The 27,809-nt window shown below is 32.4% G+C and overlaps 3 protein-coding genes across 3 annotated transcripts; all 3 read right to left on the reverse strand.

The window, feature by feature from the left end:
- Positions 1–2,949: 2,949 nt before the first annotated feature.
- LOC133300247 (outer plastidial membrane protein porin-like) lies at positions 2,950–5,842 on the reverse strand. Its single transcript, XM_061499765.1, has 6 exons — positions 5,724–5,842; positions 5,557–5,624; positions 5,119–5,229; positions 4,176–4,262; positions 3,872–4,080; positions 2,950–3,487 (listed from the first exon to the last, which is right to left on the reverse strand). The coding sequence occupies exons 1-6, from the start codon at positions 5,770–5,772 to the stop codon at positions 3,181–3,183; spliced, it is 831 nt and encodes a 276-aa protein (XP_061355749.1). The 5' UTR covers positions 5,773–5,842; the 3' UTR covers positions 2,950–3,180.
- Positions 5,843–10,368: 4,526 nt separating this feature from the next.
- On the reverse strand, positions 10,369–12,813 carry LOC133300323 (auxin efflux carrier component 8-like). Its single transcript, XM_061499848.1, has 6 exons — positions 12,297–12,813; positions 11,589–11,766; positions 10,937–11,022; positions 10,671–10,828; positions 10,520–10,596; positions 10,369–10,435 (listed from the first exon to the last, which is right to left on the reverse strand). Exons 1-6 carry the CDS (start codon positions 12,811–12,813, stop codon positions 10,369–10,371), a joined length of 1,083 nt encoding a protein of 360 aa, XP_061355832.1.
- Positions 12,814–24,516: 11,703 nt separating this feature from the next.
- LOC133300353 (pectate lyase-like) lies at positions 24,517–26,699 on the reverse strand. Its single transcript, XM_061499877.1, has 3 exons — positions 26,491–26,699; positions 25,338–25,995; positions 24,517–24,984 (listed from the first exon to the last, which is right to left on the reverse strand). Exons 1-3 carry the CDS (start codon positions 26,697–26,699, stop codon positions 24,517–24,519), a joined length of 1,335 nt encoding a protein of 444 aa, XP_061355861.1.
- Positions 26,700–27,809: the final 1,110 nt, after the last annotated feature.

A 27,809-nucleotide genomic window follows, 5' to 3' on the forward strand; every position in this document is an offset into this window, starting at 1 on the left:
GGAGACAGGTACAGTTATTCGTTGTAAATGCAACTGCTTTCATTGCAATTTGCATGTAAATGGGACTGCAAAAGTGTGTTCAGTGTCCTTCAGAATATTTGTGAAAAGGAAGAGTCATGCAATTGCTGAAGCTAAGTTTGGATGCTTTTAATTGTAAAAAATTACTCAAGATAGAAGAAAATTATGAAGTTTCTTATGAAAATATTCAAATCTAATATATATACCGTGACCTACCCTTTAACTTTTTTTCTTCTTAAAGGAAAAAGTTGATCAGGGAAGCCTAATCTTCCCAGCTGAGTCACGTAAGCTCTTCTCAAGATAATGGATCCATATGTTTACCTCCGGGGATTATAAGTTGTTTACCACTTACCTTAGTACCTTGGGTCTTTAACTTTTGATTATATTTGTGTATAAAAAGTCATAATTCAGTTTTAAATATGTGACAAAAAAGGAGTTAGATAAGCATTTAATTTCTCGGGTAAGTGTTCCTTTTAATATTGGAAGGATATATTATATATGTATACAGCATTTATCATAGAATTCAGATTGCCCCTTTTTTCATTTTATAAATTTTTCTACCACACAAACTTCAAATTGTTCCTTTTTTTTTTTTTTTTTGGTAAAGAAAATTGCTCCTTTAATAATAATTAAATGTTAACAGTTTACTTTTTATTTTTTTTATAATAAAAAAAACTAAATTGACGTCACTGTGAGAATTGATTTAATTGTACAAATTGAGATTAAATGAATAATTTTTGTATAAATGTTTCATATTGAATCAAGAGAATAGAATACTAGGATGTTATATACCAACTCATAAGAAAACAAAGGCAACGTAGATAAAGAATCAAGAACGATGTAAAGAGAAAACATCAGGGTTCTTTTGGTTGGTGCACAAGAATGATGATTAATATAGTTTATTTGTCGACTTCGCAATCTTCCTTGCAAGCGACATGCTGAATTCATATCCTCAAAATTTCCCGTTCTTTGAATATGAGTGGCGAAGGAACCCCAGCTGAAATTTTTTTCTATAATATTTCTTATATTTAATAAAGTTTAAAAGCTCATTAATATGAGTAATATAATTTAACACAAAAAAATTATTATTTTAAATATAAATATGAAAGTTTTTTCACGTAAAATCTTTAGTTACTCCATTAAAAAAAATGAATAGTTTATATATTTATATAAACTGTATTGATTTAATGCGCATGCTAATAACACATTTACATATTCATTTTTTTGTGTGTGATAATTTACATATTCATTTAATTCATAGGTTTATACATTTTGTGTGATCAAAATTATTATATTATTTAATTATAGGGTAAAATATTTCTTGATCAATGGAGATAAATTATTCCCACTGAACCCAAAACAACGTCATCTTATGACAGAAATCAATGTGTTTTTATTATTTTAATTTATTGCAAGGTAATATTAGTCTTTATCATTATAATTTTTTAATCTTATAATCTCAAAATCAGTGTTAAAAAACTCGGCCCGACCATCGACTCGGCCGAGGTAAAGGATGCGGGGTTATGAGTTCAACCGGGGGGTCACGGGGTCACTTCGCTGATCCGATTTTATACATTAAAAAAATATAAATATATATCTTATATGAAAAATTCAAAAAAATCAAACTACCAATCCTCAAAGATTTAAAATATACTTAGTATAAGTATCCACAAGTCAATATTACATAAGTTAGTCAAAGTATAAAATATATATTCCAATAAAGTTGATGAAAAGTTACATGATCAAACTCAGACCTTTCTTGTCCTTCTCACACACCTACAATAGCATGTGAAAGGAGATCCCTTACCTAAGAGAGAACGACAGAGGAGAGGCGGCGGTGCGACGAATCAACGGTGGGGAGAGACGAACTAGCATGGCAGAGGAGAGGGAGAGAGAAGACCGAAGATGATATAAGGAACCACCACCACGGCGGAGGAGATCACCGGATCTCAAGGACTGGGTTTGGGTCTGAGAGAGAAGATCGGAAGAGAAAAAGAAGAACGATTCAGATTTCAGATCTAGTTCTAGATTTATGCAGCAACAAGTTTTTTTTTTTTTTTTTTAATACCAAACGACGTCTTTTCGTGTATAATTTTTTTTTTTAAAAAAATATAGTGACCCTCTCTGACCCATCTTACCCGGGAGTCACGGGTTCAACGGGAGGTTTCAAGGGTCAGAGGGGTCAATATGTATGCAGTGTCTAATTGATGACTCCAACCCTCATTAGAGAGAGAGTCAGTGACCCGACGGAGTTGACCCCAAGATGAAATTTTAAAACAATGCTCAAAACGACATCATTTTTGGCTCAATGAAGATAACTTTATTTCCCTTGATTGAAAAAATACTTTTTCCTTAATTATATATCAAAAAATTGGAATTGACATAAAGAGAAAATCAGAGGAAATCATGCGTGGCATTTTATGTTTCTACTTTATAGTTGCATCTCAAACATATAGTAATTCTCAAGTAATTCATATTGTAATTTTACTTGAATTTAATTTGACCCATTCTTATTTAAATTATATGAATCTGTATTATAATATCACTCAAAAATTTAATTTTTATTAATGTTAGTATATCAAAGAAAATTATATTATTATCCAATTGCATATACATATTGTCATGTTTTATTATCTTTATTCTTTAATATTATTATCGTTATTAACTTACTAACAAGCACATCTTTTTTTAATTTGTTTTCATATAATATTAATAATTGATCATTTATGGTTAAAAATAAATGTATGGTACGTATCATTTCTTTTCCTACTTTTCAAGATGAGGCTCACCTTTCTAGTACAAGACTACGAAAATATGAAAATATTTAATGGTCCTCACATGCAAATAAGCACACCGAAATCAAAGGGGGACATGGCAGATAATGACCATGACATGAAGAGATATAAAATCTGGCAAGTTAAAACCTCAATATGAGCATCAATCCTCGGTTCAACAAAGAGATTTGCAAAAAGCTAGTGGGGATTTACGAGTAACATTTGGTTTATAGAATCGTATTATTTATACGTTGAATTGCTCAAAATGCAATCAAACAACATGAACACTTCTGTCCATGAGAACCAACCTCAAGAAAATAGTTCAAACAGACAACTATGTGCTTCCTAATTCCTCCCTCGACGCTCTGCCAGTACAGCTCAAAATTCCTTAGGGTTTGAGAGCCAATCCCAATCCAACCTTTGCACTCTTCTCAATGGCCTTAGTGTCAACCTCACCAGAAATGGTGAAGAATGATTTGGGACGCCACTCATGCTGGATGAGAGCATTTGCCTTGCCAAAGTTGTTTACACGAGCCTTAATTGTGGTCAAGGGATCCAATGCATGCTGGGTGCCAAGAGTGAGGGTCTTCTCATTGGTTGAAAATCTATGAGTTGCCTCAGCACCAACAGCTGTGTTGGTCAAGAGGTTGACTACATGGTAGTATGAAGCATTCACAGTATCACCTTTGTCATTCCTGCATACAAGAATTCATCATTATCATCACACGTATACGCTCACATATCAATAAGTTCAAACACAGCCCTAAGGAGGAGAGTTTATAAAGTATATCTAAATCGGCAGATACTACAACAAAGACTTCTCACATTGGTGATGGCTACATGTAAACAGACTCAAAAAGAAAAGAGTAAAGAAAAGAATGCTACAATGGAACCTCACAAGGTTCACGATCAGCTCTGGAGCCTTAGGAAAATACAATAGTAGTTTTCTGAGTTATTTGTAATCAAAACAAGCTCAAGATTAATTTAACAATTAAAGGCTAACTTGTAGAAGTTGGAATGAATAATGCCTGCCACTTCAACTAAACAACACTTCTCAGAAAGGGACAACAATTACTCACACAGTCAATGAAGCAACCAAATCGTCTTTGGTGAAGTTCAATCCAGCATTGAATTTTGTTAACTCCCCAACTTTGGTGTCAAAAGAAAGATCGGTACCAAGGGCAAGAACATTAGTTCCTATAACACCAGAGAAGTTGACAATTGGGTTTGCTGTTAACCCAACACTGGTGCTTATTCCAGCATAGTCATGCAAGTACTGAACTTCAACCTGTTTCATAATGAAGTTCGTTTCTCAAATTTAGTAATTCATGCTTTCCTGTGGAGAATTACGGCTTCTCTTACAAAATGATTGACTTGTCTCACCTTTCCAGACCTTTGATCAGGAACTTTGAAGCTAACAATAGTCTTGAGACCAGGAGCAGGCTCATGAACAGTGACAGTTGTGAAGAGCTGGAATGCATAAGCATTATCAATTTTAGTGAAATACATGTACTGGCTTTAAATAAACAAATTAAAAAAAAAATACACAGGTTAAGATGCACAAAGCAATAGCATACAAATAAAATTCCTCAAATAGCCCCATTCCCCAATCTCTTACATCTAAATCAGGATTAGAATAGTGCATAGGATTTTTCCAGTAAATGCTGAATTTTAATAGTCAAATAAGTACACATGTAGAGGACCAACAGAGTTCGTCACCCATCTCAGCTCATTGAAGTTGAAATCAAAATCAGAAGAAACAATTCATATGTATTGAACGAATATTAACAATATTTGCATACAGACAGACACATAATAAAGGAAGCAACATGTAGAAGAACACTTAAATTTCAGCCTGCATGTTGCTACAGCCCCCGATTTCAATTTTACAATATCATCAACTTGAAAATTTGTTTTGAAATCATCTACTTTCAATTTCTTCAAATAAGTTGACATCGGCTAATTGGATAGTAGTTTCATCTTGCATCTGTCCTATGGCCCTTTCAGCTTAAATAACAAACTAAATAGTTAGAAGGGCTTCCGTAGATTAATCAAAAAGTTGAGAGTTCGTGAATTCAAAACAATTAGAAATCAAAAGCGGTGTACTCAGAAAAACCCAGCCAAAGTTGGAGTGACCATTTTACACTCTTAACGCAAAATAAAGATAAACCATAAAATTAAAATCAGCAGAAAACCCACCTCGCAAGGGTAGTGAAACAAATATCAACCACCAAAATTGGTTTCATAATTTTTACAAGACACATAAATCAGAAACCCAACAGAACAGAGAAGAACAAAATATTCCAAAGAAAAATGGTAAACATACATTAGAATCAGTATCCACTTTGATATCAGTGGTGACGTTCTTGTTCTTCAACTGGGTGTTAACATCAGCCACAAAAAGCTCCCCTTTCTTGGTCCCTGAGGACGTTATAGCCTGCAGCAGCAGACACAGAGGGAAAAAGTTCCACAGTAAATATCATTCTAACGACCATGCATCAGCACCTAGCAACTAGCTAGATCCCAGAATCATAAAATTCAATAACAATAACCTTACAACACAATATTGCTATCACAAATAATGCTTCCCAAAGCAACTCAACACAGATTCCCTTCCCTACACACACAAATATTCTAATGCAACAACAATCATCCCCACCCCCAATTTAGCTCAATAACAAGCAAAACCCAACAGAAAGTGGAATAAACCAAGTTGACCTAAAAATGAAGTGAAATGCAAAATTAATAAAAAAAAAATACTCACAACTCCAGTGGGTGAGTAGGTAGTGATGGTGAACTTCTGGTCACTGTGATAGTCCTTGAATAGGAGATCTACAAAAAAATACCAAAATAATAAAAAAAATTATTAGAAAAAAAAAAATACAAAACAGAAGCATAGCATGCATGTAGAGAGAGAGAGAGAGAGAGAACCTCTGGCTTTCTTGCCGATGTCAGAGTAGAGACCAGGACCCTTAGACATGGTTTCTTCTTCACAGAAAATTGGAAATGAAAGTGAAAGAAAAAGAGAGTGAAGCTAAAAGGTACAATCGAACCCTTTGAGGGAAATATAAATAATAGTGGAAACCCTAATTTCAGCAATCTTTTTCGGAAAAATGTTTTTTTTTTTTAATTATTTTGGACGTTGGTGTTTCCCACGGGAAGAAAATATGGACCGTCGGATGTGGAAATGGAGTGGTCTTTGTGTAGTTCTTACCGTGGGATTGATGTCTTTTATTTGAATTTTGAGTGGATGTTAATAAATGGCTTAACAAAAGGATTCTTTTGCTCCAAGCTAAAGCTAAAAATTTAACATAAAGAATCATTCACAACATTTGTAGAATATTTAGTTTCTCTTTCGCTTTCCCCACTGAAAGAAAGTGATAGATTTTTTTCCATGTATGTAGTTAACATTTAATAAAATTATTTCTGGAGTCGTTTTTCGTATAGCAACGACATGTGTATGGTTATGATTCTCCACATTTAATATTTTCATCATTTATATGATTATGATTCTCTCATTTAATGCTCTCAAATATATATATATATATATATATGACAAATATTTAATTGCTGCACGTATAACATTAACAATGGCAGAAATGTAAACATATATATATATATATAGTTAATATAAATATATCTTTTTCTCATTACATGGAATATCCTTAGTAAAATAAAAACATGTTTTTGTGGACCGAAAAAATAAAAAATAAAACATGTTTTTAACTTTTTATAACGAATAAAATAAAGGAAGATACAATATTTTTTTTCATAAACACATAGAAGGAGTTTCTAACTTATTATTTTTGGTTTTTTTAATATAATATGTCTATTTTTTTAGTCAAATAGAGACTCAATGTATAGTATAAAGTCTGAGTTTGAATTGTTATTTGCAGTCTCTTATTATTAAATTTTTTATTATAATATAAATAACATGACCTTTTATGTTATTTTAAAATTTTATGAAATTTCAGTTTTATAATTTGATATTAATTTATTACTTAATATATCATTTAATGTTAAAAGTATCCATCTGATTATCACTTACTCGACGTCTGTTTAATTATAGACAAATAATAAATCTTGAGCTGCTTTTTTATTATTTCTGATTCATTAATCAATTTTTTTTATATTACCATCGATTATTCAACTAAATTAATTCGAAGCGGGTAGGATTATATTAAAATATTGAGTTATTAAAATTTTAATAAAAAAATTTAAATTAATTAATAAATTCAAATTTTATTCTAAAATTATTTAAAATTTAACTAATTTTTCTTCAACAATTTACTTTTCAAAAAAGGACAAGTAGTCTTATCGGTCAAACATAGAGTAATTTGTAAGTTTGTAAAAAAAAAAATTTGTCAATATAACCATTCTCTTCAATATATATATATAGGGCGTGTTTGTTGTGTCCCATTAAGTTTGTTGTGTTTTTTTCTCTCTCTTCTTTGCATTTTTCTATTTCTGCTACGTTGGCCTGGTGACTCCGACCTACTTCTATGATAGTTGAGTTCCAAATTCGGCGTGACGAATTCTGCAAAGGCTTCCTAGCCGACTTTGAGGGACCAAATTCCCTACAAAGTACAAATTGGAGGTGTATGCAAATTCACCCAAATACTACAAGACCGCAATTAAAAGAAAAAAGATAAAGCAATTGAAAGAAAGTTTATATTATAAAGACAAAAATAAAATGAAGTTGAGCTGTTATGTGTTTGTGTAGAGCTATAGATGTTTCCCTTAAGGGATATAGTATATTGATATTGGGGTGCTCTTAGTAACTATTGTATGAACCATGGCTCTGGGGGAGCTTCCCAGGTGCTGTATATGAAATGGAGGGGTGTTTGTAAAATGGCTATAGTAGTACCAACTCATAAGATAAAAGATGAGAGATTAGATAGATGTCCCTTCAATGGGAGAACGAGGTACTAAGAAGGAAGAGGAACCTAGAGCTGTCCTACCTATAGCCTGTCTTGTCCTTGAGACAAGGCATGCTACCCTACTGTGAGTTGTGTGTGGGTATGAAGTGTCCTTTAGAAGGTTTTAGATGTGGGCTATAATATTGAGCCCAACTTATTGGGTCCAAAGGACTGCCCAGAACACAAGTCTTACATGTTTCAAGTTCAATTTTATAGCATTTTCAAAGTAAAAAAGCAAAACGAATATGATTTGGAAGATGCAATTCCCTCAATTTTGGTTTATTCAAATGTTTAGTTTACTATATGTGAGAAGCGGATTTTTAAACCAAAGAGTGGCACACCCAATTTAACAATGTCATTTACATTGTGACAATAACAATGCTACTAGCTTCACATGACTCATACGTCCTGGTTTCTTAATTTTACAGTTATTTTCTTTTGTTTCCAGTTCTAATTGAAGATGAATTACGTAAAGATTGGAGCTTCAGTTAATTTTCTGTTACCCCATATAAATATTGAAACAGCAAATTTAAATGGTTGGTTCACATACTTGTATTATCACTATTCAAATTGAACAAGCAGAACTGCAATGTCTACACTTCAATGTCAATTTGTCTGGGTTCTGATAATTCAATTGGGAAAAAAAATTGACGGGGGCGAGGAAAACAAAATTCACACTAACTTAGGCCAAGTAACATGATAGTAGATCGGTACATAGCTGGATTAAAGAACTCTCAAAGGGGATGATGTGGATTAAAGAGCTAGATGTGGATGTTCTCGACTCGAACATGATTGCCTTTTGTGGAAGATACCTATGATTTATCAAAAAAAAAAAAAAAAAAACTCCCCAAGTTTTCTTTATATACTAGGAATAGTAATGATGAAAGCTCAAAAGCTAAGCTTGAAAGGGACAAACTTATGCAACACTACTTTTTTTTTTTTAACTATGAATGGAATCTAAGACAAAGAGCTGCATGAACTTGAAGGGGCAATTGCCCCTCCTAGCTCTCCCCAGGCTCCACCACTGCTTGTGTGGTAAATGCTTGATAGCTCCGAACAATCATACTTTTGCAATTAGAATTGCCATGATCTTGAGAAATTGAACTATTTGGCATGCCATAAATGAGTTATATTCCAAAGGATGATGTTTTATTGCATTTATAGTATCAAAGGTCGCAAATGCAATAAACTACTCAAGCTGTGGATTGATCCATAAAAGTTTTGCTCAAGCTTCAAGCTTTGCTGTAACAGGAATAATCTTTTTTTGTTTATCTTTATGAAATTTAGGAATGACCTTTTGTATATGTTAGAGAATAGTATAAACCATTGAAAAGACCTTCACTTAACAGTTTAAGCTTTTGGGTTGAATTGACATTTGACACGGTATTAAAGTATCGGTATCACATGTTCGATCCTCACCGTCCCCTATTTAATTAATAATTAATTAAGTCCGGTGTGGAGTTTCTTAGCATAAGTAGGTGGACTTATGCATTATTCACCTTTCAAGCTCAGTAAACTCTCGTGTAAGGAGATGTGTTAAAGATATATAAAACTATTATTGTAACCTCATCCATCAGCTTAAGTTTTTCGGTTAAACTGGTTCTTTAGAGTATAAGTAAACTTCAATTTTTCATAAAGAAGCAAAATCAAATTATATATTATATTCCGGGAAGACATGCTCCAATTATGTTATAAAACTCTAAACTTATGACACCCTAATACATAGCTTTGGAAAATAATATTGCATTTTAAATTTGAAAAGGGAAGAAAAACTGGTTGCTTTTTAATATATTGGATAGAGGAACACAACAATGAATAAGATTGTACTTTGTCTTTAGGGAAAGCAGGTCAGTGAAAAGTAAAGTTTTGTTAGTCATCCTTTGCGATATTAATTATAGGGTTCGCTTTTTGTCATATCACATGACAAGACCATTTTCCTGCACACACAAATCAAGTGTGGGTCCCACACTTAAAAAAAAAAGTCAAACCAAAATCAGGATACGGCGCCGTATCCTTGTTGCAGGAATGAACAGTGTCATTCCTGCAACATGATTCTTATATTTCTCTTAATTATATCTATTGTTATGTTTATCAGCAATTTTAATACAATTCTTGATGACACCTCCAAACTATCATAATTTTCATTCTAATATTTGATCAACTAATCTCTTTCTTTAGACACTTTGTGTAAATGGATCAGTAACTTTTCCTAATAAATTTCATGGATGATATACATTTCATTTCCTCTTTCATTCTTTGTTACTACCAAAAGGGAAAGGGAGGTGTCTTCAGATTGAAAGGTCATTTGACACATTTAAATAAACATATCAATATCTCCTAACTTAGTACTCTTATGTCTTCGTTTTTGTAATAGTTGTAGGTTTCTCATTCTCAGTGGCTCAACCATATTATGTTTTATTTTATAGGTACTTGTGCTTGTAACTTGTAAGAAAGATGATGAACAAGTGTTTTATTTCTCTGTGGAAACAACAGTTGCAAAATCTGTGAGTTCTCTACTTGTGCAATTTGTTATAAATTCATTTGCTTTTGTTTTTCTGACTATGAATCAATACTGACAACATAGAACTAAGTAAATTGTTATTTTATACCAATGCAACGGCTTTGCATTGTTCCTGGTATATATTTAACAAACTGTATCAGAGTGCCAAGAGGATATAGTAGGTCAATGCCACTGGCAAGGCAATGAGCATTCCTAGTAAGACCCTGTGACCAAAACAAGAACATCATCTAATCTTAGTCATGCTATATGCAAAGGTTATCAAAAAGATACTTAGAAGTATTACTTACCCAGTGCTTAAAATGGCTGGGTGAACATTATACTCTCTTGCAAAAACAAAAGGAACAATTCCTTGGGGTAGAGCTGCCTGCACGTGCAAAATCATATCATATATACCCTTCCATGATCTGAAAAGGAGTAGAGAAAATAAAGAAAGATAACCTGAACAATTGCCACTTTGAGCATTGTATCTCTTAATCCAATCACAATGGAGGCTACAGCCATTAGGGCAGGTCCAATAAGAAATTTCAGTGCTATTGCCATCATTGTCATCCTTGGTCCACATGATATAATGCTAGAGTTTGATGCCATAAATAGACCTGTTGAAATTTCATTCAAGACATAGGAAAGACCTTCCAATTCAATTCTTGAAGTCTATTTTTATTTTCAAAAGTTCATAACAGGAAACAATCGATCCATTCTCTTACCTAAGCTGAACATTGCCATACCTAGACCTCCATTGGACAATATTGATATTGACTGATTAACAACTTCTGGCATATGCACTCCCCACCTGCAACAAATTTGTCTAATTATCTTTATTTCTTCCCGGATGATCAGGAACTATAATAATCTCCAACAATGACTTGAGTGTGGTATGATGCATCATCCACTCTTCAAGTCTACTAGGCTATTGTACAAGGGGGCGTGTTAAAGAAATATAAAATCATTAATGTAGCCTCATCCAACAATTTAAGTTTTTGAGTTGAATTGGTTCTTTACTGTTAGAGAAATACAAAACCATTAATGTAGCCTCACCCACCTGCTTAATCTTTTGGGTTAAATCGGTTTTTTACATGGTATCAGAGCCTCGTTATTTATCCGGGTTCGATCCTCACCGCCTCCCACTTTTACTTGTAGAATTTTTTAGCATAAATAAGTGGGTTTGTGCATTGTTCACCCTTCAAGCCTAGTGAGCTCTCGTGTGAGAGGACATGTTAGAGATATATAAAATCATTAATGTAGCCTCACTCACCCACTTAAGCTTTTTGGGATGTATTGGTTCTTTATATTTACATTGAGTGATTAAAATAAATGTGACATAAGTGTTTGTTACTTTCCACTCTACAGTAGGATTACCTGAAGTGTATGCATGCCCAAATAAGACCTATGAAAGTTGCATAGGTATTAGGATTTCTGATTAACTTCTTTCCCACTGTCATGAGAATGAGCAAAATCCTCATTTTCCTCTCCAATCTATGTTCTGCTTCTTCCTCTTCTTCTTTTGATTGTACTTCCTGAGAAGTCTCCATTTCTCCTTTAAAGATAAAGTAAAATTGGTAGAAAATATAAATGACACCACTTCCATTGCAGAAATATGTACCAGCATGATATTGCTTTTTATGAGACAAATTGGTATTTAAATAATGTACCATATACTCAAATGAAGCGCATACTTTTTTATGACACAGGCCTCAGTTTAACTTATTTGATGCAGAGGCAATAGGATAGTTTAACTGAATATGTATTCAAATAGAGTCTAACTGAAGAGAGAAATAAAGAAAGAAAATAACAGAAAAACAAAGAAAAATTTAAAATATGTTCTGGCCCCACTTTGATTGTCATAGATTACTTAGTTGACTGAACAAGAATAATTTATGGAAGTTATATATGCTTACATAATTTAAAAATGAAGAAAATCAAAATCAATTTTGGATTTAGGTGTGTTGCATATTAGTGAAATGGCAAGGAGAAAAATGAAGAAATGGAAATGAAGAATTTATCTACACTTATATTTGTCCAAATCTATTTCCTTAAGATGCATATTAACCAAATCTAAATACCCACCTGTGCCTTGTGATGGTGGTGCAGCAGGCATGGTCCTTGCAGGAATTGCAGCATCAAGTTCATGAAGAAATAACAGCAAATTGTACCAGATCATGCTTTGCAAGAAAATAACCTGGGGAAGGAGAACATCAGCTTCATCCTTATACATAGCCCTCATGAGTGGAATTCCAAGGATCAAAGTGTTAGGAAGTGTTGATAATGAGAGACCAGTTATGATCCACTTTAAACCTCCTTTGGCACTGATCTTAATGATTGCTGTCAAGGCTAGAAATGCAAGCAATTTCTGAAAAAAGTCTGCATATATGAGTTTCAGGCTCATTTTATAGATGTTGTTGGAAGAAATCATTTGAAATGACAACAGTGGAACTGAGAAATTGGCCACAAATTTATTTATGCCTGCACATTGATCTGGTGTGAAGAGCTTCCACCATTTAACAGAGATGTAAGCTAGTATCATGGTCACATACAATGGGACAGTGGCTGTCACAACATGATAAACATCAGTTAAGGAAATCATGATGCCTAACTGTTGAAAGATTTAGGACATCTATAACTTAGTAAGCTACCTTACATTCTTTTTAGGCTACTTTGTTGAATTTTGAATCACTAAGATAGAATAATCTGTTTTTGAAGATGCTTCTTCATAGTGGCTTATCAGGCTTTTCTTTTCTCTCTATTCTCAATGATCTCATGCTTTTTCTGAGCCAAAGCAATGAAAAAAAAAGGGTCTGGTTTTGGTTATTAGATTACTAATTTCAGCTATCTTTTTTCTATATATTTGAAATTGCAACTCTAGGTTTTTGTAATGTGCAACGGGACAGAATCCGTTTACAAACTTTTTTTGCAATTATACTAATGTAGGACCGGTCGTACACTATGTGATTAATGTAGGACCGGTCCTACATAGTGTAGTTTGTAAGAGTTTGTAAACAAAAAAGTTTGTAAATATAACATGCCCCGTGTGCAATAGACAAACTCAATGTTTGGCATGTACATATATCTTGTTTATTCCCCTGTATAATGAATCTAATTGATTTTTGGGAGGACATAAGGTGTGATAATTATGCCATAAAAAAAGGAACATAATAATCAATAAGTAAAAGTAAGGGCATTTATGTCCACACGAACTAAAAAGATAGATTCCAATTTTGATCTTGACATTGTCTTTTGGTTCATAGGTTCTTTAGCAAAGGAGACCTACATAATATTAGCTTGATGACCAAAAGTTCATGAGTCCTGGTAAATTAGAAAAACATGATAGTTTTAATTTTTATTTTCGAATGAAAAAGACAAAAAAGGAAAATCAAAAGCTCTATATTCCATTTATCTTGTCAGAATTTGCCTCTATTATCTTTGGCATCAATGTTCTTTCAGATCACGTTACTATTTTAGTCATTATGTTTAAATAAAAATTTTAGCAAAAGTTTTTCTAAGTTGAATGTGAGGTTTCATTTCCTCTTTTATTTTATTTTTTTATAATTTTTTCAAAAGATTTTTAATGTTGAGAAGCAAGAATAAAGGAGTGAATTGTGAGTGAAGTAATGAAGAATTTAGTTGAGTACATTGTGAAGAAGAATAATTTGCTGATTTGGTCAAAAGTGTAAAAATAACTATTCCAGCAGGTTGTGGTTGGCTTTACATAATGTAATATTTTTTGGGCCAAAAAAGACCCATAACCTCTTTCTTCAGGTTGTCTTTGTACGGAAATGCAAAACTCCAAATCCATCATAGATAATTATGATCACAAGATTAATATGTTGGTCATGGTTTGTCAAAGTAACTGTGACAAAGCCTATCGGAAGTACAGAAGGGTGGTAATTGAGTTGATTTACGTCCTAAAAAAAAAGTTTACTATAATTGTTATTTTGTTAAGAGTTTTTTCATTATGAGTTTCACAAATAATTACTAACGGAGGAAATATCAATTTTCTTTGATATTCTAGTTCCCTAATTATGTAGTTCCCTTTGAGGATTCTTCAATGTCATAACATAAGTACAAGAAACTACACAAAATTCCCAACAGATCATGCTTCCAAGCTTAACGACTACACAATCACAGCCTAACTATATATCAATCCACAATGCCAAGTTTAGGGTGTGTATGACAACCATCGATTTGTTCCCTGACACTATTTTCGAAATGAAATAATTTTTTTCTATTTTTGTGCCTCGGAATAGTTTCTAAAAAAAAATATGTTTAATGATATGTTCTATTTTTATTTTCAGAATGAGAATTGCGTTTGATAACACAACAAACAATATAATAAAAAACAATTCCTATTAAACATAAAAAAATTTCGGATCACTATTTTCCTTTCCATACGGTGTGGCGGCGACAGTGATAGTGGTGGTAACGGCAGTGACTGCAGCGATGGTGGTGGTAATGACGGCGATGGCGGTGGTAGTGATGGTAGTGGCTACAACGATGGTAGTGGTGACAACGACATTAGTGGTACGACGACGACAGCAACAATGGTGGGGATGAACATATGGTGATGATGGTAATGGTGGAGAGTGATTGAGAGATACAAGTGTTTCTTAATTTGTGCCCGAAAATAAAAACAAAAAATAGATTTTTTTTTATTCTTTTTTCTGTTCCATATTACAAGAATTAAATCGATTCATTCCAGGAAAAAATAAATAAATCAGTTTTACCAAACGAGTTTTCTATCCATTTTATTTCCTAGAACAGTTAAAAAAAATTGATTTCGGAAAAGTTTTCATATATATCCTTAATGTTGCGGATGAAGTTTTGTAATAAACTATTTAATTAACAACTTTTGAGTTTTGAACTACAAAAGAAGTCTCATAATTAATAAAAATAAAGTAATTAAGAAATTTTGACGCATTGTTAAAATTAAACATAATTATATGCATTTATGCTAAGAATAGTATATAAGTTTAAGCAATTTACACCAAAAAACAAAATGTTGAAATTACAACTTCTCGTAGGAAATCTTAGATTTATGCGGAAGCGGTTTAGGACCTAGTACATTGGTATGCTTACCGAATCATCCTTGTTTCACAATTACCTCTCGGTGCACAGGTCTCGTGTAGAATCTTCCCTTGTAGGATTCCTCTTCACGAACAGCTCACCTCAGCGCCGCAGCACGAACAACCTCCTTGAAGCTGGACTGTGGCAGTTCTTCCAAACTATTTCTCGAGGAGGAAGGGGAAGTGTGTAGGCACTGATTAGATTCTGAGCTTGCTTCTTTCTCACAATTACCTCTCGGACACATATAATCTCTAATAAGATTGTCAAATGTAGAAGTTGTAATTTCACGTAGATTGTCAAATGTAGAAGTTGTAATTTACGTGAAATTACAACTTCTACATTTGACAATCTCATCAGAGATTATATGTGTCCGTTATACTGTTTGAAAAAAAAAAAAACAGGTTTAATTATATAAACTCCTTATGTGTCAAATATTAGTTTTTCTTTCTGCTAAAATTTTAACCTAGTTATCATGTGCTGTATAGAAAGCATGGGAAGCTTTTGTGTAACCCTACCACTTAGATTATTGACGCTAAAATTATTTTTTTCTACGCAATTTAGTTACCTTTATCCTTGCTATGCATTCTTTAAATAAAGCCATTTTTCTCGGTGATTCTGTATTAAAAAAACTTCATCTATCCAGTGTTTTGTTTTCTCTTTTGGTCTTTGGGTGTTTTTTAATCTTTCTTTTTGTTATATATTTGGGCTTTGGGTTGGCAGGTTGATATCAAAGTTTAAAATAACATTTATTTCCCTACTTTAAAGTTTAAAGAGGAGGTTCCTCTATTTTTTTTTCTTTTGAGAAAATTTCTTAAGTTTGCACCTCATATCATTTTTTTATTATTATTTCTTAATCGGTTCATCAATTATTTGATTTAATCTAGTCCAAAATTATTTTCACCATTTTCAAGACTCAAATTTAAGATCTTCGATTAAGAAGAATATATTTATCATCATATATTTATTAGTTCATGCCTTAAACGCGTAGTGGTCTTTTATTAAGTAGAAAATTTCACGCAATTACCTTCAATTTTAATTGAAGTGTGAATAATTTATTTTTTAGCTAAATAAATATACCTATTTTTTTTCCCAATTAATCCATTTCATCTGTAAATTGATAAAAAGAGAATTTACATGTGGAAGTCAGATGACGCTACTAGTTGGTTACTTAGCCAATTTTGATTATTCGTAATTCTTTTATAAATACAACAAGGAAAAAAAATTTCAGTGCTTGGCACAAAGTTCTTTGAAAAACTACTTGATCTCAGATTGAATTTTATAGACATGTTTGGGTCCAATTTAATCTATCTTTTTTTGATATCGGTGTCAAATTAAAAAATCTGACACCAAAATTTAACTGTTAATTTCGTGAATCTAATGATTATAATTTATTAGGTCACACTTATTAATTAATTATTAATTCTCAATAAATTATAACGGTTAGATTGATGGAAATAAACGGTAAAAATTTAATATCAACTTTTTTAGTTGGATAAAATTTGACACGGTGTTAAATAATTATATCTCATAGTTAATAATGACTTTTGGCTACCATTGTTACCTTTTTCTGGTTGCTGGATTGAATTTAAATCGACGGTCTTAAAAATAATAATTTTCTAAAGAAAAACAAAAACAATTACACACCTATAAATTTTCATTCTCTCTCATGCTTTTCTCAACAAATTATACATTTTGTTTCTCTCTTTTAACGTTGATTTGAATCCAATCCAACAATGATAAAAGGATAATAAGGATGCCAAAATTAAAATATAATCATTTAACTTTATCATAATTAATGAGGCTCACAAATAATTAATAATAGAGGAAATATCTATATTGTAGGATTACTAAAAGGTTTTCTTTGATATTCTAATCCGCTGGAGGATTCTTCAATATAATGTTTCAGCATTACATAAGGGTATTTGTCCGAGAAGAGAAAACTTACCGTCTACATAAAGTTCCCAACAAAAACAACAGAAATGATATTCTTACTATCAAAATTTTTCACTACCAATTTACTATCTATCTAACTATCATTGGATTAACATTTTTTTTCTCTTTAAATTTTTTTTAGCATTCTCTCTCTTTGATCCAATGGTAAATAGAAAGGTAGTAAGTTGGTAGTAAAAAATTTTGGTAGTGAGAATATCCTCCCTCCAAAAACAATGCTTACGAGCTTTAAGGCTACATAATCACAACTTAAATATATGGAGAAACATTCTATTACAATTTTTTTTATAAATTACACTAAATTTTAAAGTTAACCGGTCAGATATAGTATAGTTTGTAAATAAAAAATTTATAAATATAATATTCCCTTAAGTATATATCAATCCACAATTGCAGGCTTTAATGTTTCTGATTTAGAATGAAATATAAGGTCCATATTAAAAGTTTGGGCAATATGATTGTGCTGTTATAGAAATACAGAAACACTTTCATGTTGAGACAAAAGTTTAGGAGAGAGAGAAAAATTGAGGTGAGAGAAAACTTTTTCCTGAGCCCCATCCATGGGATGTCTCTGGAGGAAATTCAATTTATTTTGCTGTAACATGACAATTGAATTACCCTAAAAGTTTTCACCATGAAAAAAGGTATATACAAAAGTCAACAAATGTTGCTTTGTATCTCAGCCACGAGTACCTTTGTAAAGCTTATTTCAGCCACTTACACAAAAATCAATATGAAAAGCTTGTCGCCTCAATACTTGTAAGCAACTTGGAGGGATATATCCAAAATTGGTCATCTCGTCATTATAAATGTGAATGTGTTTACCAAAGGTATATATATCTTCTTCTACATAAATAAACATATTTACACAAAATCTAATTTGACCGTCAAAGTATTTTGTAAGTACACCCCTACTTTGTTTCAGTGAAAACTCATGGATTAAAACTGCATCAAATCAATTATATAGAGGAAAATTACATGGTCAGCCCAGAGAAAAATGATTCAATGGTTCTGATCAGTTTCAAATGAAGTTTTACTAATAAACTATTTAATCAAAAACTGTTGTTGAGTTTTGAATTACAAAACAAGTGTCATAATTAATTAATAAGAATAATGCAATAAAGAAATTTTAACGTATTGTTAAAATTAAGTACAATTATATGCATTTATGCTAACAATAGTATAAGTTTATGTGATTTGCACCCAAAAGATGTTGAAATGTCAACTTTTACTTATTAAAAATGGGACAGGATTCGTTTACAAACTTTTTTTGCAATTACACTAATGTAGGACCGGTCGTACATTGTGTGATTAATGTAGGACCGGTCGTACATTGTGTGATTAATGTAGGACCGGTCCTACATAGTGTAGTTTGTAAACGAAAAAATTTGTAAATATAACCTGCCCCATTAAAATTATATGTGGATATCTATAATGCTTTGAAGCGAGAAGCATGGAATATGAAAAGTTACCAACTCCCAGTATCTTGACCCATAATCTATGTCCGTTATACTGTTTAAAAAAAGTATGGTTAATTATCTAATCTCCTTGTGTCAAAAATTAGTTTTTCTTTCTGCTAAAATTTTATCCTAGCTAGTTAATTATAATATATCTGCTGTATGGAAAGCATGAGAAGCTTTTGCCTAACCTACCACTTAGATTATTGACGCTAAAATTAATCTTTTCTAAGCAATTTAGTTAACTTTATCCTTGAAATGCATTCTTTAAATAAAGCCATTTTTCTCGGTGATTCCGTATTAAAAAACTTCATCAATCCAATGTTTGTTTTCTCTTTTGGTCTTTGGGTGTTTTTTTTTAATCTTTCTTTTTGTTTATATATTTGGGCTTTGGGAGGTTGATTAAAGCTTAAAATAACATTTCTTTCTCTACTTTAAAGTTTAAAGAGCAGGTTCCTTTATTTTTCCTTCTTTTTTATTAGAAATATTTTTAAGTTTGCACCTCTTGTCATTTTTTTATTTATTTTTTAATTGGTTCATCGATTATTTGATTAATTTAGTTTAGACACTGCCGAACTTATGTAAAGGATAATTCTTCCAAAATTTCAAGACTCAAATATAAACTTTCGATTAAGAAGAACAGATTTCTTATCATATTTTTTTTAGTTCATGTCTTAAACGTAGGGTCCTACGTAAAGAACCAATTCAACCCAAAAGCTTAAGTTATTAGGTGAGGTTATATTAATGATTTTATATATCTCAACACGCCCCTTCACACGAGAATCCACTGAGCTTGAAGGGTGGACAATGCACAGGCCCACCACCGGGTTCAATCTTCACTGCCCCCACTTTCTTTCTAGTGGAATTTATTTGTTCGCACAAGTAGATAGACCTGTGCATTGCCCACCCTTCAAGCCCAGTGGACTCGTGTGAGAGGCGTGAGAGGGCGTGTTGAGATATATAAAACCACTAATGTAACCTCATCCAATAGCTTAAGTTTTTGGGTTGAATTGGTTCTTTACCCCCTATGTTTATTAAGTATAAAATTTCATGCAATTCCCTTCAATTTTAATTGAAGTGTGAATAATTTATTTATTACCTATAAAAATATACCTATTTTTCCCAATTAATCCATTGCATCTGTAAATTGATAAAAATAGATCTTACATGTTGAACTCGGATGATGCTATTAGTTGGTCACTTAGCCAATTTTGGTTATTCGTAATTCTTTTATAAGTTCAACAAGGAAAAAGAATTCAGTGCCTGGCACAAAGTTCTTTGGAAAACTACTTGATCTCAGATTGAATTTTATAGATATCGTTTGGGTCCAATTTAGTCTACGTTCTCTTCGTTTTTTCTGTACCAAGAACCTGTTTGGTATTTTTTTTAAACTAAAAACTACTTTCAAGGTAAAGCTAAAAAAAAAAATTTGAAAAATAAAGCTATAAGTTGTTTGATGATTATACAAAAACAATTAGTTTAAAAGTTATTCATTTCAAAAAAGTACATATTTCAAAAAAAGCTGATACAACTTAAAAAAATTCCTCCAAAGAACTTTTGGCTTTTTTTTTTTATTATTATAAAAAGGGAAGGATTATATTGAGAAACTTTTTTTCTTACAAACTACACTAATTCTAACTAGTCAGACTTCAATTAAGAGTGTATGACTAGTTAGACTTAATGTAGTTTGTTAAAAAAAAAGTTTGTCAATATAACTTTCTCCTATAAAAAAATATCTTTTCATTATAAAAACTTTTGTAAAAAATTATTTGGGCTCGCTTCTACTTATAAAGAGAAAGAGGAGCTAAAAAGCAAAACTTCTCAAATAGGCACCAAAGTTAGACTTTTTTGTTATTAAAATCAATAACCTTTGATATATAATGTAACGAGTCAATTAATTATTTTTTAGGCAATTTTACTGAAAAAACATTAAGAAATGGACTAGTTTATACACAAAAAGAATTACTGTTCATAGTTACATGGACTCTCACGTAGGCTCCTTTAGTTTTGAATTTCTCTTATATATTCATGAACAAGGTTGTATTTATAGAGTGAGGATATTCTAACTACCAAAAATTCTCACTACTAACTTACTACCCATCACATCATCATTCGATCAAAGAGAGAGAGTGTTAAAAAAATTTTGAAGAGAGAGAAAATGTTAATCTAATGGTGATTAGATAGGTAGTAAGTTGGTAGTAAAAAATTTTGGTAGTGAGAATATCCCTCTTCATATTTATAAATTTTTTTTTACAAACTACACTATATACTACGAGTAATACATATTACTTGAGCATGTATTATCCATAGTACATAATATAAATTGTAAAAAAAAAAAAAAATTGTAAATATAACCTATATATCTCTATATTTATTTGTTTGTATAACCTGCGAATGATAGGGTGGCAGTAGTGGTGTAAATCGGCCAGGCGGTTTATCAAGGATTTATGGCTCGACCAATATCAGATCAGGTCTGTTCTATGATGTATGCATTAAATTTGGAACTTTGTTTGAAATGCTAGAAATTGATGCATGGATGAAATGTCTAACTAATCAATCATGTGAGTAAGTAATTTTGAAATTCAATAGTAAGTATAACAAGATGAGTTGGTGACTGGTATGTTCCCAAGTTGAACAATCTACAGTTGGCTGGAAAATAGGAAGGAGCTGCAATGTAGAGTTCTGATAAGGTACTGCTAAAAATCCCAAGTGGTGTGTATAAAGCTTAAAGTGTATAAGAATGAGAGATCTTACTAATTCTTATGAATTTTGCTGCATAAACTGTTGTAATAACATTTAACACAATATAAGTGGTTCAGAATTTGTGTGTAGTTAAAGGTAGTTTTTGTATGGCAAATCTGCAAGATTTGAATACCTCCTGCAGTATTGGGGTTTGAATATATTATTTTATTTTTTATTTTTATTTTTTAGTAAATAGAAAGTTTAAATGGAGTTAGATACCCATATTTCGCTAGGATCAAGAAAGACCCCACAAATGTTTTGAGAATTTTTGGGAAGAATTATATATCACTCACCAACAAAATCCTTACCTCAGCCAGCGGGTTTGAATATATTATTTTGAAATGAATCAATGAGTAAAAATTATATTTAATAAAATCTATCTCAAAAAACAATACCAAAATACAAATTATGCATATAAAATCAATTAAGGAATTATATAAATTACACAACCAAATCTTTTCAATTGGTTTAGATTTTAATATTTAATTAAAATAATTTGTATTTCAAAAAAACTTAAGATCTAATTGTAAGGAGATCACTTTCATTTAAATAAGATCGTGGGATCGACGAGTTTCGTGAATAGAAAAAATAAGTACCTCCTTGGATTAATCACGATTCGAAGTATGTTTTGAATATTTGGAGTTTCGGGTCAAAAGAAATTAAAAAAAAAAAACTAATTAAAATTATTTTTTCAAAATAAATAAGATATATCTGAAAAAATTTATACATATCACACTTAGGGGCGTTTGGTTGAGGAGAAGATTTTATGAATACTAGAGAAATGTGATTACTGGAAAAATCGTTGGAATATGAGTTTGATAGGAAAATGTAAAAAAAGTTGTTTGGTTGGATAAAATTTTGATGGGGAAATTAGGTAACTTTTATAAAGTCTATGTTTAGGTGTAGGTAAAATATAGATGGGAAAAAAGTTATTTTTACGAAAATAACCCTGTTTTATTTTTATTTTTTAATCTATGTGTTTTTTACATTTAAATCAACCCCATTTTATACTCAACTTAAATTAATTAAAAAAATATTATTTAATATTTATAAAAAAAATTCCTACATTTTTTTCTTTTTACTTTTGAATTTCATTTAAATTTAAAAGGCATTATTCCATATGCTAATGAAGCACATGACTAAAAAAAACTTGGCTATTCGCATGCCACGTACAAAAGCTTATCTAGAATGGTGTGAACAATAGTTTTTTTCTGAAAGTGTCCCATTTTTTTAATATTTGAAAGTGTAAACCAACCACCGTCCACCGTCCAACATGAACACTTTTATTCATGTCCATATGTCTCAAATGGTTGTCCCCTTTTAAATATACACTTCCAACTCCCTCAAACCACCGTCCACCGTCCACCGTCCAACAGCCCCAGCCACAGTCAAGACCACCCACACCACCGCTCATCAAATCCACTCGGCCACCTCCTCTCGCCGACACCAACCACCTTCTCCAATCGTTCAACCACCAACACCCTTCGACCCATTCAACAGCCAACCGATCCACAACCCCACGCCACCACCGTCCATCCCCTTTTCTTCACCGATTCAGCCACAGTCCCCACCAGCCAATTGACCACCACACTGAAGCCAACTCCACAAACTCAGCCTTTTCAAAAGGTATAATGGGTGTGAAAAAAGTGTGTCTACAGTGGTTTAGCCGGCTTTTCCTCAGAAACCACCTACAAAGGGGGCGTTTGGTTGCAGTTTTTATTTGAAATACCCAGGCAACTGAGATAGGGAATCGAAGAAGACATCGTTTGGTAGAAGGTTCACCAAAAATATGCCTAGGCAATTGAATACCCAGTCATCCGATTTTGCGTGAAAAATAGGATTGGAAACAGTGTTTTAGATACCCAAATCTGAGATGGTATTTCGCAGTTGCCCGGGAAGGAAAAAAGTAGCGTGAAAAATTTGTCCAAAATGCCCCCTAATGTACTGATGGGTATTATGAAAGTGAACACCATGTTTATGCTTGCAGTGACAAGTTTAACAACCCTTACCCACTGATGGTGGAGGCTTGCTTGTCAATCCCTACTGTCCACAAATCGGCACCGCTCTAATGTATTTGCGTTTCTTTTTGCCAACTTGACTGCCCATTCACAGCAAATGCTCACCGTGCTGGATTTAGGGTCGCAGCATTTGAAAGAGAGACAAGGAGGAAGACGGAGATGTAGACATATGAACGTTTGAAATAATGGCCAGGGATACACATTCAAAAAATTTACAAGGATATTTTCGTAAATTTAAATTTTTTTCCCATCTATATTTTACCTACAATCAAACATAAACTTTATATTTTCTCAGTTAAATTTTTTTCAACCAAACAACTTTTTTTTATATTTTCCTACCAAACTCACTTTCCTATCATTTTCTACCATTTCCCTATCAATATCATTTTCCTATTATTCATAAAATTTCTCCTCAACCAAACGCCCCCAAAAAGTCTTTCTAAACAATGCCAAAAGCTATCATTCTTGGACAAAATTGAAAAAGCAATGCAAATTGGATGGATGGGGATTTTGAGTTAATCTGTTGAACCAAACGTTAGCAAACTAGAAAGCTTCCTTCATTTGCATAGGAAAGTCTTGGAAAGCCGTAAACCAAACGGCCCCTTAAGAATCATTTTATTCACTGGGGAAGTAAAAATAAAAAACAAAAGAATCATATATTCCTCTCTAAGTCAACTTTACAACCTAGAATTGACTTCTTCTTCTTCTTCTTCCCAACAAGAAGTCAAACAAATTTGTTTTTTCTTAATGTGAAACTCAACATAATTGCTTCCAAATGTCCGTATGAGTTTGCAAACCAAACAAGCACTAAATAATAAATAAAATAAAAAAGGATCAAATAAATATACAAATAACCCAAGTAACAACTTCTTTTTCTCGCCCTCACAAGGGCACAACATGTTTATTGAAGAAGTTCTTTAAGTATATGTTTATATAAATATATATATGTTTATATATATCCTCCAAATCATAATTGTCAATTCATACTTGAGGATATTCATATCTGTGTATGTGTTTTTTTTTTTTTCTTTGTTTATGATAATAAAGAGAAAATAATTTCTAACAAGGCTTGCCCACCCTGCAAGCAAGGGCACCAGCAAACCTTGTTAGCCTATTGGCATGAGATCCATCTCTTGGTTTCATCATGAAACCTTTTTTGTATGGCACATTTTTAATAGGTAGCCCTGAAGGAACAAACTTTGCACCATTCATGAACAGATCCATATCTGATGTCCATTGCCAATTCTTCCACACTTCTGGTCCTGCATAGTCTCTATGTGTGATCTCCTTTGCAGCATTGTTAGGAGGAGCAATGAAGCGATTTCCTTGGCTTAGAATGGTTGGCCCTGAGCTACCACCAATTGCATACATTTGCCAGTGAGTGTAGTCATTGTTCACAACATGGACAAAACCCCATCTGCATCTTGGCATCCTCTGAATCAATCCCTGCCCAAAGTGGTTGAATGCCACTGTCACCTGCATAATCTTATCTCCACTGTAGCTATCACTAGCTCCAAACAACATCACCTGCAATTATATATATTTTCATTCATTCATCAAAATATTAGTTAATGCATGTCAAATTAATTAACTTAACATACATGCAAAAGTATTATATAAGAGATAGGATACTAAGACACCAGTGTCAAATTTAAAGTTTGACACCTCATTTGAGAGTCCTTAGATCAAAATAGATCAATGGTATCACATGCTTATAAGTAAGAGTCGTTGATCTTTTTTGATCTAATGGCTCTCAGATGAGGTGTCAATTTTCAAATTTGATATTGATATCAAAAGATCCTACCTCGTTATAATAACATGCAAGAATTAGATGAAGACAAAATGGTATTACAAAATAGTAATTCAAACTAATTACGTACATCGTTATGTTTGGTCATGTGGCAATTTGAGATGGTGATGGCAGTGGAACCTTGTATAACATCAACAAGACCATCCTCGCAATTAGACATGGAAACATGATCAACCCAAATGTTTGTGGAACCATAAATGGAGATGGCATCACCATCACTCCTGGTTCTTAATCCAACATGATTATAAGAGTCCCTCATCATGCCCCCTGGCTTAGATACGACATTCTTAATGCGAAGCCCATGAATGATAACATTGTTCACAAACTGCATGGTGATGCCAGCACCATCCCTAATCTGAACATTAACTCCACGACCATCAATGGTCTTGTCGGAGGAAACCAACAACTCTTGGTTTAACCTTATAATCATGCTACGTTGGAATATGATCCACAATGGACCCTTCTGGGTAACACCAAAACGGAGAGTCCCAGGTTTGGGGCTTATCATGTCGTTATCCGATTCGTCGGTGACGACATAGATGGGGCCACCGAGTCCTCCGGTGGCCCTTCTTCCGAACCCCTTACCACATTTGGCTAACTTAAACCGATTTTTGGCCCAGTTTTGATTGCACCTCCAGCAAGTATCAATGGGGTTGGTGGCTGTGCATGGTCCTTGATATTTCTGCTTTAACTCCCTCCTTGTATTGTTTGATGTCTCATCCAATGCCCTACATTGCATCAAAGTGTAAGAAAATAGTTTGCTTAGCAATGAAGCCAAAAAATTGTCTCAAGGGGCGAGATCGAAAGTGTAATATTCATATTAAGTTATAACTATATATTTAATCAAAAGAACATAAATGATATAATAAGAATTTCAATGGGGCTATCACTTTTTTTTTTTTTTTTTTTTTGTACATAAGAGGGGCTAAAGCCCGAGTGCTCACTCTTTATATGACTAAAAATAACATAAAAGTGTAATATCAAATAATAGTAGTTTAATTGGCGTCAAGGAACTGAATAGGTGGGGTACTGAAAGCATTGTTCGATTCCAGCACCATCTTTGGAAGTAATTTAAAACCTTAATCCTTAATTGCACTTATTGAAAACTTTGAAATTGGATGAATTCTAACCTAATGCTATCATTTTATTATATATATTTTTTCTGAATGAATAAATAGCATGTTGTAATATAGGAAAAGAGATGGTATTGGTATTGTACTTACAAATGAACGTGTAGATTGAGGTCCTCTGTAACCTCTTCAGGAATTGGCACGTAGGACGCAAGAGCAAGTCTATGGGCTTTCTCAGCTTGTACTTTGAGAAAATCATCAAACTCAGCAATGCCAGCTTCAAGGCATGGAATGGTAATGGCGAGAGTAACCAAGAAGATAAAAGTAACCTTACTTGCACTTCCCACCATTATTTTTCCCATGCCCATGACTAGTTTTTTTTCTCTCTCTGAGATTTGGCTGGTTTTCTCTTTCTTTTTTAAAATATATATAATATGTATGTGTTTATATTTATTTTATTTGTTTCCTTTAAAATGGCAAGGTTGCTTAAGGTCTTGGGGAATAGTTAGTTAAAGTTTTAACGTACAAATCAACAAGACCTTGGCAAGCTAGCCTATACCAATTAAAACCAAGCTAATTTTGAACGCAACATGGTGCTTGGTGATGTGAGTTCATAAATGAACATGCTTAAATAAGGATGGTAGTCCTTGAAGGTTGAAGGTTGTGCTTCTAAATTTAGCAACACAAACAGTGTTAGTTTCATCCAAACTTGGTTACAAAAGGTATAACAGATCTCAAATTAAAAAATTGGCTTGAAAAAGAAATGACAACCAATCCTTCCACTTTGCCAATACCTTCTTATAACCATTGACTTGTTTTGTTGCATTATTGTCCAAGTGTATTACAATTTTGTCGTTATTAGTCTTGACTTTTTCAATGTTTGTATATCTACTTATTTGTGGTGTGCTTCCTTGCCATAATAAAGAGTCATACAAAGTTAATACACGAAAACAAAAAACTTTTTGTTTTGGAGATAAAGTTGTGTCATTTTAAGTGAGAGAAAGAAATAGATAAAGGAGGAGAGAGAATGGATAAAAAAATATAAAGGTGTGGATCTTATCTCTTTTTTGTACAAATGTGGGTCTTATCTCTTTGTGAGAATGAAATAACATAAATTGTGTCATTTAAATGGACAAATATTTTTTTCTTATTTTTATTACCAAAAAAATTACTTATATTTACTAGCTCTCTATAGGGTGCATGCATGTTAGTAAGTTTAAAAATAATAATTTAATGATATAATTTATAATTACGTTTTTTTAACTTATTTTAAAAAAACACTGCAACTTTACTTTTTTCCAATAATATTATTACATAAAATGGGAAAAGATAAAAATTTCTCTTGTGGTTTACATTAGAATCTCTTAACCTCCATTTTTTTATCTCTTATTTCCCCTGTGATTTTTTCCATTAAAACCCACCTTTAATGCTGTTAAAAATTTAGTTAATATGTCTATTTCATCCTATGAATA

The sequence above is a fragment of the Gastrolobium bilobum genome, unplaced genomic scaffold (assembly GCF_033153095.1).
Source record: "Gastrolobium bilobum isolate Gb01-03AN ecotype WA unplaced genomic scaffold, APGP_CSIRO_Gbil_v1 utg10548, whole genome shotgun sequence".
NCBI classification, from domain to species: domain Eukaryota; kingdom Viridiplantae; phylum Streptophyta; class Magnoliopsida; order Fabales; family Fabaceae; genus Gastrolobium; species Gastrolobium bilobum.